Raw genomic sequence first — 14,297 nt, 5'->3', positions numbered from 1 at the left:
CACTTATCCTGAAATGAAAAGTCATTGCATCAATGTATTGGACTTCTATCCAGAAATTTTACCATTCTCTCTAGATTGTAGGAATTGTCACTCATCATTATTATTTCTTTTAAGCTTTATTTTAATTTCTTTTCAAGGTTTTTTCATGTAGCCACAGTTCGTCTTTATTTCACGGTTTTAATGATTTTAAATTTTAATAATTCGCTGCCTTTTTAATTTCAATCTACCATAGAACTCATAATTAATCAATTATTGGAGTAATTAAAACAACGAGCTTTCCGTCAATAAGAAAAATTCAACCACAAACTCAATTAAATAAATCTGCCAAATAATTCATGAAGTGCTTCTTGCATCAACTTAATTTAGTTCTTTTTGCTTCAATCCTTTGTTGAATCTGTTTAAAGTGACATTTTATTTTTTATTTTTTAGAAAAATGGTCAAAAATATTGTTGAACCATTCAAAATAGGTCAAATTTATTCCTCCCCACTACCAACCCACACATTTTTATGTCAAAAATACCATGATCTTTATATTTATGATTCAAAAATATTCTTCCACTAGTCAAATGGAACAAAAGTATCCCTACCTAAAACAAAAAACAAGGGGTCGATTTTGCTCTTAAACTATTTAAAATGTAATATTTTTGTCATGCATTTCGAGACCAAGACAAATGCTCTTAGTTTTAAAGATTTAAGTAAAATTTAATTACAACAATCATAAAAAAATTGAGAATTTCTTTTAAATTAATGAGAAACTTTTGTCTTTCACACAAGACAAATTAAGGATTCGTTTGGTCATAAAAATAAAAAATATATTTATTTTATTTGATATTTTAAAATTTTTGAGAATAGAATTGGAGTTGGAATTGTGTTTGACCACAACATTTTTGAGTTAATATTTAGAATTTAAAAGTATTTTTATGATCAAGTGAATATTTTAAAATAAAAGTAAAATGCATTTCAAAATATTGTGAATAATATTTATGATCCGACGTCTATGTAAAGAAAGAAAAAGGACCAGTTTTATTCTTCATATTATTAAAAAGGTTTAATGACGGTATGTATACATGATGAAAATAAAGCCAGAAATAAGACATGTGCACTGTCATATTCTGCAAAAATATTCTAGAAATGCTTCACAAATAATACTATGAGATCTCACCCCAAAAATTGTAGTGACTAAAAAGAGAAAAATATGTGTGTCACCTTTAACGAAATATAAAAAAATATACATAGAAAGAAGTCAATCGAGTTCAATTTTTATTACGTATTATATCATGTATCTTTAGTGTAATTTTTAGATAAAGAAATTCAAGAATTGATTGGTTTAGATTACCAATTGAATGGACTATTTTTCTTTTTTCTTTTTCTCTCTTTCTAGTGTTATGTAAGATTGTAAGAACATCACATTTTTTTTAGCAATTTAAAAGAAGTATGGCAAGCTGAAAAAACAAACCAAACACATCTATTTGGTTGATATTTATACTAGATTATTGACACTGCAAATACTTATTTTGCACTCGATTTCTATATTAAATTTTTATTAATTTATATAATTTAAAAATTAAATAAAATGAAACTACATATATTAATGGAAAAATAACAAACATGCACCTTAATTAACCATATTTACACAAATTTCTAGTCTTACAAAGTAATTACAAAAATTTCAATTAATTATGTATTTTCATTGATGTATCGGGGAGCTAATTATGTATCTCGGCGGGCTCAAAATAAAAAAAAAAGGTATCGAGGGCTAATTATGTATTTTTACAAAGAAAAAAAATGAATCCTCATTGGATGTACCAGGAGCTAATTACGTATCTCAATAAAATCAAGATTTCAATAATTATACAAATATCAAAAAAATTTGTAATTAAATTGTCGAAATTTATGCTACTCGCCCACTATTAATTAACCATAAGTAAATGATGTGCCAAAATGTAAGGGATGCATGAAATGGGCCAAGTATTTGGTGGCTACTTGGGCATGACATGCTTGTTGGGTCAATGAGCCCAAAATGCAAGAACTCTTACTCTTTCTCATCAGAGAATTGGAATACTATTCTATACTAATCCCATGTAGAGTTGTCAAATTACAACAACAATAATATATCAGTGTAATTCTATAAGGTGAAGTCTAGAAGATAATAATATATATGTAAACCTTATTCGTATAAGGTAGAGAGGTTGTTGTTGATAGATCCTTCAGTTCGAACAAAAACATTACAAAGTAATTTTTTAAAAAAAAAAAACAACGAAAGTGAAGAAGTCGAGACAAACAGCTAAAAAAAGAATGACGACGAATATTAAAATGTAAAAATTACATATGTAACGACATGTTTACTAGTATTTACTAAAAATTTTAACTTTTTTCAAAACGTCATAAAATTTCAACTTTTGGCTATTGATGATACATGTTTATTAACTTAGATACATACTACGGATATATATTTCAATTAAACTAACTAACACTTTTTAAGGAATGTAACATATAATGTAGCATTAAAACAACAATTAAGCTAACTAATTATGGTAAATATCAAAATAAAATTCCATGATTTATGGTAATTAGTTTGTTATTCCACCATTCTAACCCAAAACTTTTCCATAATTTGTTTTGAAGCTTCAAAACTTCATACGACTTCTTCAAAACAATCAATTGATCATTTTTTTTATTTGTTGATTTTGTTTGTGTATTCGAAATAAATATTTCAGTGTTGTTACGTCATTCCGGTGTTTGGGTTAACGAAATCAACTATGTTGGCTATAAGAGCGATGAAATCGTGATCAACGAACATATAACTTACGAAAAATTGATTTCGACAATTGCCGAAGAATTGAAAATTGATGAAACCCGAAAAAAATTGAGTCTCGTTACAATTTTTATGCCAAAAAATCGTACAAGAAAAGGTATGATATGTTTTTCATGAATCAGTTGTTGTTAATTATCTCTACGTTAATTCAATTTTGTATCTAACGTTTGGTTCATTATTGTTTTACAGTAATTTTTTGTCCTTATGTTAATAAGGCCGAGATACATTTTTAATGTAAATGATACATATCGCTCATCTTGTATCTGAGTTTATATAGTTTTGATTAATTATGTATCTCTTTTAGTTTTAGTTTTATCCATAACAACATACAAAACAAACATAAAAGTTTTATTTAGATACATGTTATACATCTTTGTGTAGTTAATGTATCTAGTAATTTGTTTTTTGGCAGTAAGTGAAGAAATAAGTTGAATTTTTATTTTCATTGATTCAGCTATGTCCTTCGATGCCGTTTGGAGGATTGTGTTTGGACTAAAGAAAGGCAGGCATAAGAAATCAAATGAAACAATGACATCAAGCAATAATTATTGCGGGAGATGTGCGTATGAAGGTCACAACAAGCGTACTTGTAACTGCTTTCCAAAAGAGGAGTGACAATGTAGTTGACTGATGAATAATGTTGTATAATTTCTCAGCTTGTTGCTGGATTTTTTAACTCTTTGATTCGACATTTTAATTGATGATATTGTTGTTTTTAAGAATTTAAAGAAAAAACAGTTACCGAAATAAATTATTGTTTTCGTACCTTTGTTAATTAGTTATATATGTTTTCATAAGCTCATTTTCGTGACATATCATATAGAAATTAAGATACATTGAACAGATAATGTTATTAAATTGTATATTAGTAGTTCGGCAATTGTAAATGATTGAAAAGAGAAACATTTTTATAGGATGTATCTCCCATAAATTTATAGACACAAGTTTACAAATTTGTATCTAATATAAAATATAATTTATCAATATTATTAAGATTTGGTACTATAAGATCTTATACTTTTTGTTATGCAGGTTATAGACAAACATGTATTCGGATTAACAAAAAACTGTTACAGATACATAATAATGCAACGTTGTGTTACTTACTATCATTATATAGTAAAATATATTTTCTTATACTAGACGCATACAATTTAGTAATATGTATCTCATATAAATTTTTAGATACAAGTTTAAATAATTTTTATCACTTGTAAAATTTAATATGTTAATAGTTTTAAGAGTTAGATCTATTAAATTCTGCTATAATTAATCAAGTTTGGTTGGCCTAGTGGTTAGCTCACTAGGTCGCTTAAGCAAGTGTCGGGGGTTCGATTCCCGCCTTGTGCATACAACAACCAATTGGCCAGCGGCAAACCCTTAAATGGAGCTCAGATCCGTGGAGGATTAGTCCTTGGCCTGTCGGGCTGGGGGATATCTTGGAAAGCCAAATTCTGCTATAATTTGGTATGCACTTTAAAGACAACGTGTCATAGTTGGAACAAAAAACGATTACAGATACATAATAATGCAATGTTGTGTTGCTTTCTATCATTATATTGTATTATATGTTTCATTATTCTAGATGTATACAATTGTAAAATATGTACTGATACACTGTCTTTATAAAATGTAAGAAAAACGTTTATCGAAACATAATTATATCTTTAAATGCTTTAACATTGCATTAAAATGGTTGACAAAGTAGAAGTTTTTAATCATTAAAGAAACATAATGTATGTTTATCTAAACATTACTAACATCATAAAACATCATCAAAGTTTATAACATCATCAATGATTTTAATATCCAACTAGCAAACAAATGAACAACTACTGAATATGCAAAATACAATCTGTTTGTTTTGGTACGAACTTGCCACTTGACCTTGGTGGATCGTCATTCTTACTAAAGTAGTCATTCTCTGCTTTTTCAGATTCGTACTTGCACAAAAAACTAGCATATCTCAGACGATGGTATTGAGCATCAATACCAGAAGATGGAATGCTTAATTTCTTGCTCAAATACTCGGCATAGACAGCTACAAATACACCAAAATTTCTGCATAGCAATCACTAATTTAATTAAAAACACCTATATACTCATATATCAAAACATAATTATATCTTTAAATGTTCCACCATTCTTGAGTTGCAAGTTCTTTACCAACGTCAACATTATAGTAATTCACATAAGCTTTATCGATGTACACTTTGAAAAAACAATCTATGGTAGTGCATCTGTTGGTTGGAAAATTCTTGTTCTTGTACTTCTTCCTCAAGTAGTACATGATGACATCCAGATGATGTTCAAATTGTAATCAAATGGAATATATGTTATAGCAGGCAACTGTAATGATTATTACTTAGATACAAATTAAATTATTTTGTATCTAATGTGATTAAAGGAAAATTGCAAGGAGCTGAAAGAGCAACAAATGAAAAAGATAGATACTAATATAGAACGATACATGTTTTGTTATTATGTATCTAAAACAAATTACAGTCAGCTAAAAATATCTCAAAGTTCTTTCCTCGCAACAAATCATCAAATTTGACAGAAACAAGTTTCTTTTTACAGGATCTTTGGGTTAAAACAATTCTTCTAACTAGTACAGTTAAAGTAACAACCTCATGTTATAAACTTTAATACATCATCATAGATATCACATAATCAGTAATGCATATACTAATGGAAATCTACTTTAACAATGTTAAAAGGAAAAATGAAGGAAATTGAAAGATCAACAATTGTATAAGAAACATATTAATATATGACGATACATCTTTTTTTATAATGGATCTAATGCAACATAAGAGTAGAATAAAAAACCCAACATATATACTGCAACACATAATCAAAATTGACAGAAACAAGTTTCTTTGCATGCTTTTTTAATGAAAGAATCCATCTAACTAATGCAGTCAGACAAAAAACATCATGTTATAAACTTTAATACTGCATATATAGCATACAATCCGAGATGCATATACTAATGAAAATTGTACTTTCACGATGTGATAGTTTGAGATTTTGGATATCCATTATGAAAATACCTCATCATTCCATCATTTGTTTTGAGATAACATCCGAAAATAGTCTTCTCAAATAAGTCTAAAACTTCTTGGCCGACTACTTCTTTAATTTCATCCTTAAATCTTAAATTGCATTAACTTACAAATCTAAGATGATGAGTTGGAATTTTCTTAATAACGTAATTCAATCCATAAAAAAAAAAAAATGATAAAATTAGTTGAGATGCAACAAATCTACATTAAAACAGTACAATATATACAAAAACTCTAAGAACATCGTACTTTATCTTTTGTTATATTAATTTCAATAAAACATAAAAAACACAGGAAACATATAAATTGGCAACAAAAAATCAAATAAACAATGAATTTCTAAACGCATCATACAAGCCAAAATATGTATCTCGGCCTAACATTCAACAGATCTGAACATGCAATTACCTTGGGAAGCTCATCTCTGAAAATTGCTTCAACAATTCTCCTTCTCTTGACGGGAGCTTTACTAGCAGGACGGTTGGATCCCCTTTTTTTTAAAATCACTTTCTTTTTTCTTGTCCTTCTTATCATGCTTTTGCCGCAACTTCTTCATAGTTTGAGGATCGTTTCTATGCTTTGATCTATTTTCATCAAAGCCAACAAATTCGTAGTCAAAACTTCCGCGAATGAAGTTTATAACTTCTTGAGATTCTTTGATACTTTCTAATTGAGATTCTTTGATACTTTCTAATTGAGAAAACCCAAGACTAAAAGAAGGTCCCAAATCTCTATTCATAATGGTAATTCAAACAATAAAACCTAAAAAACGAATAATCGAATAAATTGCTCAATCAAAACACTGAAATTTCACTTTGTAAACTCAGACGCAAAATATTTTTTTGAAAAAAAAAAACGTAAAAAGAATTAGAAAAATTGAAGCTGATTTTAGGGAGGAAAATTACCTTACTTCAAAGTTTTGAATTTGATGGAGAAATTGGATAGAAACCGCACCAGAAATTGCGGCGTACAGAGAGGAGAAGTGAGTTATTTTTTGTAAAGAATCGACTTCTTAGTTGTAGGTTTTAACTTGTATCTTAACTTTATCAAAAGATATAAAATATTGGGAATTAAGTAATTTTTTAGAAGTTCGAGGATTTTTAAAAGTTTAGAAACTTATGTGGTTTATTTAGGTAATTTTTTCTATTAAATTATCAAAATTAGCCCAAAAGATCTTGACCCACTCATTTGTTTAATTTAACTTATTTTAATTTGTCCAATTCAGTTCATTTCAAACTGAGCTAATTTTTAGCTCAAATTGCTCATGAGCTAATTTAAAACGTATATTTATTTTTCCTTCGTAATCAAATTGCTCATGAGCTAATTTAAAATGTATTATTTATTTTTCCTTCTTACATATTTATACAATATATTTTTATTTTTACTTGTCACTTTGACATGTCAAGAAAAGATAAAAAAGTTTCTTCTTTTATCTTTAATATTAATTACTTATTCTCGAAACTATTTTTAAGACATAATACTCTAAATATTAATTAATAAGGATGATATAATAAAATAATTATATCAATAATTACTTTTTTAATGGACCTGCAAGGTCAAAGTATGACAAGTAAAAGTGAATGAAAAGAATATAAAAGTATAATTGAAAATAATTTTTTATTTATGTCTTGAATTCCTAAATCAACATTTATTTTAGGATATTTTTATTTGGTAAAAGCGACATTTATTTTTGAGACGGTAGAAATACGTAATCTAACATAATGTTCTAAGTAAATGATTTAAGTTAGAAGAAGCAAAAGAAAAAGCATCTAAGATAAAATTAGGAGCTATTTAGCTTCAATTAGTGAATTATTTTATTCTTTTTAGTAACAAAATTCGAATAGGAACCTCGTAGTAATTATATGAATTTAAGTGATCAAACTCCAATTACAGGCAGCAAGCTTGTAATATTGGACCTTTTTAGCTGTTGTTTATATATACGGTAATGCGTCTTCATAACATCACCTCGTTATAATGACCTTTTGTTATGATTGTCTGATTTTCTTCGGAACCGTTTTTTCATATTATATTTTACTTCTATATAACGATATTCTACCTATAGCAACATTATTATATCGGTTCACTCTTTATAAAATTACCTTTTTAACAGCATACTCAAATATGATGTAATAATATTTTGTAAGAAATATATTATATACAAAATAAAATATCAAAATATTTATGTTAGCCATCATTATTGTCATGCACATAGTAAATTTCAAGTAGAAATATCTAATCTAAAGAAAAATAATTTTATTTAAATGGTGCACGTCAGTAATTTCATAACTTCACGAGGAAGAGACTACTAATATTTTTTTTTCTTTTTTTGGAAACTCCAGGAAAACCCGCAGTCGCTACAACCTCTGCCACAGCCTCTGCCCTTCGGGTGAGCACTTGTGCGCACTAGGTAAACCCCTCACTGTGCAATTGTTTGTAAACTACACAGGAGATGTAAACCGCACTAGGTAAACTCTGTGCGACGAGCTAGATTGAGGAGGCATTAGGCGGAATCGATACCGCAACTTCTGCTTTGGAAGTCACCCCTCAAACCAACTCAACCATACCCGAAGGTGCGATACTATTAATGTTTGCCTTTTTTATATTCATGCTCTTTCTAATTTTACATATTTTTATTTATAAGAGCTAAATGAGATCTGAACGACTAAAGTCAGTATTCATATATACCAACACCTCTCTATAGCAACCATAAAATTTTCGAATAAATATTACAATTATAAAAAAAAATTGATCGTAATTATATAATATATAGTAGGTGAATTTTAGTTAAAATGGCTTAGTTTAATATTCTTTCTGTTTTTAACTTATTATATGACAAAATTATGTATAATAAATTCTTATAATTCAATTTTTCCTTCGAAGCCCTATATAACGAAAACTTAATCAATGCACTGGACTGTGTTTCACATTTCAATTGTAACTGATCGTAGAGGGCATCGTGGATAGCCTTCACTTTCATAAAAAGTTTGTTTGATAATATGTACACCAGTTGTCAATTCTAATTGATTGCATTGAATGAAACAAAAGAATTGCTGTAAATATCAAATAATCATTGGTGATGTTCTTTTTGTTCCATTTTTTATGCTATTTAATATTACACAATAATAATAATATATTCAGCATAATTCACGAGTAAAATTTAAAGAGGGTATTGTATACACTATTTTACTCCGGCATTATGAAAATAGAAATACTATTTATAATAGACCCTTGTACCATTTAATGTTATGAGAAACATAAATACAAGAATATCATTCTTTGTTATTTTTTGTGAAAATAAAATGGGAATAATAATAATCATGTAAAGTATGATTATATAACTTGGTTGATGATAGTACACGCTATCACAAACTTGTTCATAAGTTTCTAGTCATAACCCTATCCTGAAAGAAATCTCTCTTTAATTTCAGTGGTTGCTATACACAGACTTTTCATGTCTCAAAATCATTGAGAAAAATTAAGTAATTGCAATATAAAATTTTTAAAAAGCAGTGATGGTCAAAATCTTTATACCATCTTAAATCTGCAAATCCAAAGAGAGTAACGACCAAAAGAAAATAAAGCATTCAAGAAGAAGCAAATTTAGATTTTAGAGGTACACATTATTGATAATTACTCCCTCAATTTCAATTTATTTTTCATCATTTGACTTTGCTGGAGTTTAAGAAAATAAAATTAAAAAAATCTGAATTTTATGATCTTAAATTAAAAACATATTAAAGTATGGGAATGACTTTAATATCATAATCTTAAATATGTCCGGTAAGAAGTTAGAATTAAAGAGTTGTCAGAAAAAAAAAGAGATACCCTTTTTTAATCGATTAAAAAGAAAAATATGACAAACAAATTAAGATACCGAGAGTATGGATTTTAACTTATATTGTAAAACACAAGACAGGTAGTTACATATGTTTGAGAGAATGATTAACTAAGGAAAATCCAATCACTCTATCCTTAAGGCTCTAGCATAACTCAATAATTTTAGTCCAAATACTATATGTTTATCGAAAAATCTACTGAATATGTACGTTAATAAATTTCAAATTTTGAATCCACCGCTCTCTTAGGTAGTAAGAAATATCGCTATGAGTTTGCCATTTTCTCAAACATGACCAATCTGTTATCTGCGAGTTTAGATTTGTAAGCTGATTTTTTGTACTCAAGCCATGTAAACTCTTTGTACAAGCTGTCTTTTCCTTCCAATAGTGATGGCAATGGTGCTATTTTTTCATTCAATGGTGGTCCTCCAAAGTATATCATTGATAGTCTTGATTTCACACTGTTTGTCAACACTCTATGCTTCACACTCTTAAACCTCCCGTTAGTCATCACCTGCATGCAGATTTAGAATTTTAAGTTTATGAGTTCTGAATGGATTATTCGTACGTATATTAAACGAAACTTGATAGAGTGTTGTTGTGTACCTGCAATGAGTCACCAACATTGATGAAAAATGAAATCGGATCAGGTGGGACTGAAATCCAGTGGCCATTTTTGAGTAAAATTTGAAGGCCGGAGGTGTTGTTGGATCGTAATATTGATATGATTTGTGGGTCTGTATGCTCTCCGAAACCAATCACATTGTTGCCATTGAATTCGTCAATCTCTGAACACGACGCGTAGTGATTCACCCTGAATACTGAGTCGCTTTTTTCATCCATCAATAGCTTACTGAATACATTCCTCTGATGAATCTTTAATCCCTCCGCCAACATTTCAAGAACCTCACACGCCATTTTCTTCACCTCTGTCACATAATCATTTACCGCAGCCCTACAATAGAAATCACTGTTACAAAGAAATGATATAATATCATGAATCGAGAATTTCAGACATTTACTCTGTTTTCCTCTGTTTTAATGTCTTACCGAATGTTGTCTGGATTGAGACTTGATATAGATGCAAATTTCTGGTAATTGAATTCGGAGTTTGTTGGTACGAGGATGTGTTCGACCCAACCGATATCGCCATTTGGTCCAATCTGTTTATTGCCATAGCCAAAAGGTTCAGCAGGACCTGCTTTAAGTTTCTCAGAGAGGGGAGAAGAGAAGAATTTGTTGGCTTCTGATTCGAGTTTACTTATGAATTCCATAGGGACATCATGGTTTATGACTTTGAAGAATCCGAATTCTTCGCAAGCCTTAACGATGAGGTTGATGGAGTCAGGTTCAGAGAGGTCTATTATTGGAACATCATTGAACAATGAGGGGTCTATGAAAGAGTTGTCGACTATGGGAAAGTGATCAATGGAAGGTGTTGTTAAGACAACCATTGTTGTTTGGTGAAAAGTAAATGAAAAGATCAAACTTTTGGGTGTTATTATCAAGGACAAGTACTATCTTTTTTTGTAGTTACAACTGTATGAACTTAGTTGTGTAGTAAGGAACACTGATTAACTTATGCTTTCCTATTTATAGGACTTTTCGGGCCCAAAATTCCCGATCCGTTCGGACAACTAACATGGTCAATCTAATGACGTAAATGGAGTCAAAGGAAAAAAAAAAAATTAAAGTTTGGTGTACCGTTCATATATTTTTTTTTACATTATCAGATAATTTTTAAGACCTGCTATGATATGTAAAAATCACATGATGATATGTAAAAATCACATGATGGTATAAAAAAAAATATATCAATGATATACCAAACTTAAACGCAAAAAAAAAAAAAAAATATACGCAAATTTTATTCTAATCGTGAATGAAATAGACTAATAAAATGAAGTCAAAGAAAAAATAGAATATAGTAAACCTTTATTCTAAGTCAAAGAAAGAATTAACATAGTAAGTATAATAACATAAATGGAGTCAAAGAAAGAATAACATAGAATATACACAAATGTTATTCTAACTTTGGATTGAATAGACTGTATGTAATACAGTGAAGTAAAAAAAAAAAAAAGAATATACAGTAGACCTTATTCTAACCGTGGATTGAGACTGTATATAGTATACCTTATTCTAACCGTGGATTGAGACTGTGATAAAGTGGTATCAAAAAAGAATAAATATAAGTCAATCTTATTTGACCGTGGATAGAAAAATTGTAATAAAGTGGGGTGTAGAAAGAATAAAATATGTTTAGACCTTATTCTAAGTGTGGATGGAAAGACTGATAAAGTGGTGTCGGAGAAGAATAAAATATAAGTTAATCTTACTTTTTTTATTTCTTTTTAATTGCTTTTTTTGTTTTTCGTAAGTCAATTTGACTAAGTTTCAAAGATAAATTAGATTAGATTAATTCAAATTCAAATTTAAATATTTAAAACTATATGAAAAATATTATGAAGTGTAATTTTTCTTTTCTTAATTTATTTAAAAAATATATTTTTAAGATATTGATCAAAGACTATATCATTTAACTCTGAAAATAAAAAGACACTAATCAAAAAGGAATAAAGAAAGTATTTTACTGTGGATAGAAAAATCCTAATAAAGTGAATTACAAATAAAATGAAACATATATAGATCTTATCTTAACTGTGAATGAAAAGACTATAATAAAATAGTGTCAAAAAATATAACAAATACTTAGATCTTATCCTAACTATGAATAAAAAGACTGTACTGAAATGGAGTTTGAAAAAATTAGAATATACTTCAGACTTTATCCAAAGTCTTGATTGAAAGGCTGCTATAAATTAGTGGAAAGGAATGGCCTAAATATTTTTCTTTTCTTTGTCATCATAAGCAAATAGACTTTATATTTGATTTGTAAATGAGTTAGAATCATTCATATTTGTGAAGAAATATTTAGGAATAAAATAATGTCAAAGATATTGTCATAATGTATTCAATATAAATAAAACTCTAATACCATAAAAATTGAAACCAAGTGGGGGTTGAGGGCTAGCTGACTTAATAAGCTTCTTATGTTAATTCCACGATTGATATTGATTAGAGGCGAACAATAATCTAAAGTTAATTAGTTTTTAGAGATTTAAAATTATATATAAAAAAATTATTATAAGACTATAAGTGTTCGAAAGAATTTGAACCCTCGTCAAGGAATTAAGCAAAGGTTAAGCAGAGTTTCACTTCTGTCATTACGTCAAGAGGCTTCTTTGTTATTAGGTTATCGATCCATATTCCTTATATGTTTAGTAGATTTTTCGATAAAAATACTAAATATGTAGTGTAAAATTTATTGAATTTTTAAAAATTCCATCCAAAATCTTATATTCGCTCCAGATACTTTATGAAGGGTTCAAATTTCATCAATCCTTTGCTACTTCTTTCCTCGACTAATGGATAAAAATCCTTCTTTTTACCTTGCCTGGCGCCATCCATCCCCAAATAGTAAATGCGCAGCTCAGATGTATCAAAAATAGCACTTTAAACTTTTCATGTCATTCTTGATTAAACGATGACAAGTAGTAAATTTGAGCATATAAATAAAGAGGAGGATTGGAATATGGATAACCAAGTTCAAAGAAAGAAGGATATGGATTAAAGCACAAAAAGGTTTGCCTTTCTAATCTTAGTATCATGACATGTGTGTGTAATGGATGGTGGACCTAGAATTGACAATGTTGTAGATAATAAGTTCAAGTGCGGTTATCAATATAGATCGTGATGGAATTATTATCTTTTTTTAATGATAATATATATGTATTGGGATGAACTCATGCTAAAAGAATAAACCTTATTGGGAGACAATATGTGAATTCGAATTAATTTATCAGACCTAAAAAAGAGTTCTTTTTTCCTTCTCTTTGTGTACTTTTATTCTTTTCTGAGTCACGATTGCCACATAAATTCCATTCGTGATTAATTGGAATAGAAAAAGAGGGTACCATTTCCCTACAAGGCAATTGATGCATGTACCAATTGTGGCTAGAAGGTACTAATAAAGTTTGTGACATCGAATCGAATATTATATCATTTATGTATCTATTGACTCATCGATATTTCGAGTGTATCTTACTTAGAAGTGTACAGATCAAATCGTCAAATTAGACCGAACCGACGAATCAAATCAAACCGAAAAAAAAATCGACTTATGATTTGGTTTGATTGATTTGGCGTTAGAAAAAAAACTCGATCATTCTTGGTTTGGTTTGGTGTTGACAAAAACAAAAGTCAAACCTAACCCGAATCAAACCGACATAATATATATATATATATATATATATATAATATTCGAACTTTTTTATACATAAAATATTAATTATAATCTACTTTTTAAATACTTTTTCAACTAGTTTTAGTAAGTTTCAATAATTTGAAATTATGTAGATATATTTAGATTTGGACCTTTAAGTTGTAATATTTGTCCATTAATTGCTAACTTAATGATTCAAAACATAATATAAGCTTAAAACCTAAACTTTTCACTCTTCATCTCACTTTTTAGTTTCAAGAGAGTTTTTCGCTCCTCATTTTTTCATAATTATG

At 28.6% G+C, this 14,297-nt stretch overlaps 1 protein-coding gene across 2 annotated transcripts; it reads right to left on the bottom strand.

Annotated features, from left to right (window-relative positions):
• Positions 1 to 9,765: 9,765 nt before the first annotated feature.
• LOC107852017 (gibberellin 2-beta-dioxygenase 1) lies at positions 9,766 to 11,286 on the bottom strand. 2 transcript variants are annotated; one of them, XM_047415514.1, is made up of 3 exons: positions 10,770 to 11,286; positions 10,326 to 10,689; positions 9,766 to 10,233 (listed from the first exon to the last, which is right to left on the bottom strand). In XM_047415514.1, the coding sequence occupies exons 1-3, from the start codon at positions 11,171 to 11,173 to the stop codon at positions 9,985 to 9,987; spliced, it is 1,017 nt and encodes a 338-aa protein (XP_047271470.1). In that variant the 5' UTR covers positions 11,174 to 11,286; the 3' UTR covers positions 9,766 to 9,984. The 2 variants fall into 2 exon arrangements, with proteins under 2 accessions (XP_047271470.1, XP_016552545.2); XM_016697059.2 differs by having other exon boundaries at positions 10,326 to 10,674; positions 10,770 to 11,285.
• Positions 11,287 to 14,297: the final 3,011 nt, after the last annotated feature.

This window comes from Capsicum annuum, chromosome 7 (genome assembly GCF_002878395.1).
Source record: "Capsicum annuum cultivar UCD-10X-F1 chromosome 7, UCD10Xv1.1, whole genome shotgun sequence".
NCBI lineage: Eukaryota > Viridiplantae > Streptophyta > Magnoliopsida > Solanales > Solanaceae > Capsicum > Capsicum annuum.
Note: the sequence above shows the minus strand (reverse complement) of the source record. Positions and strands in the feature narration are given on the sequence as shown.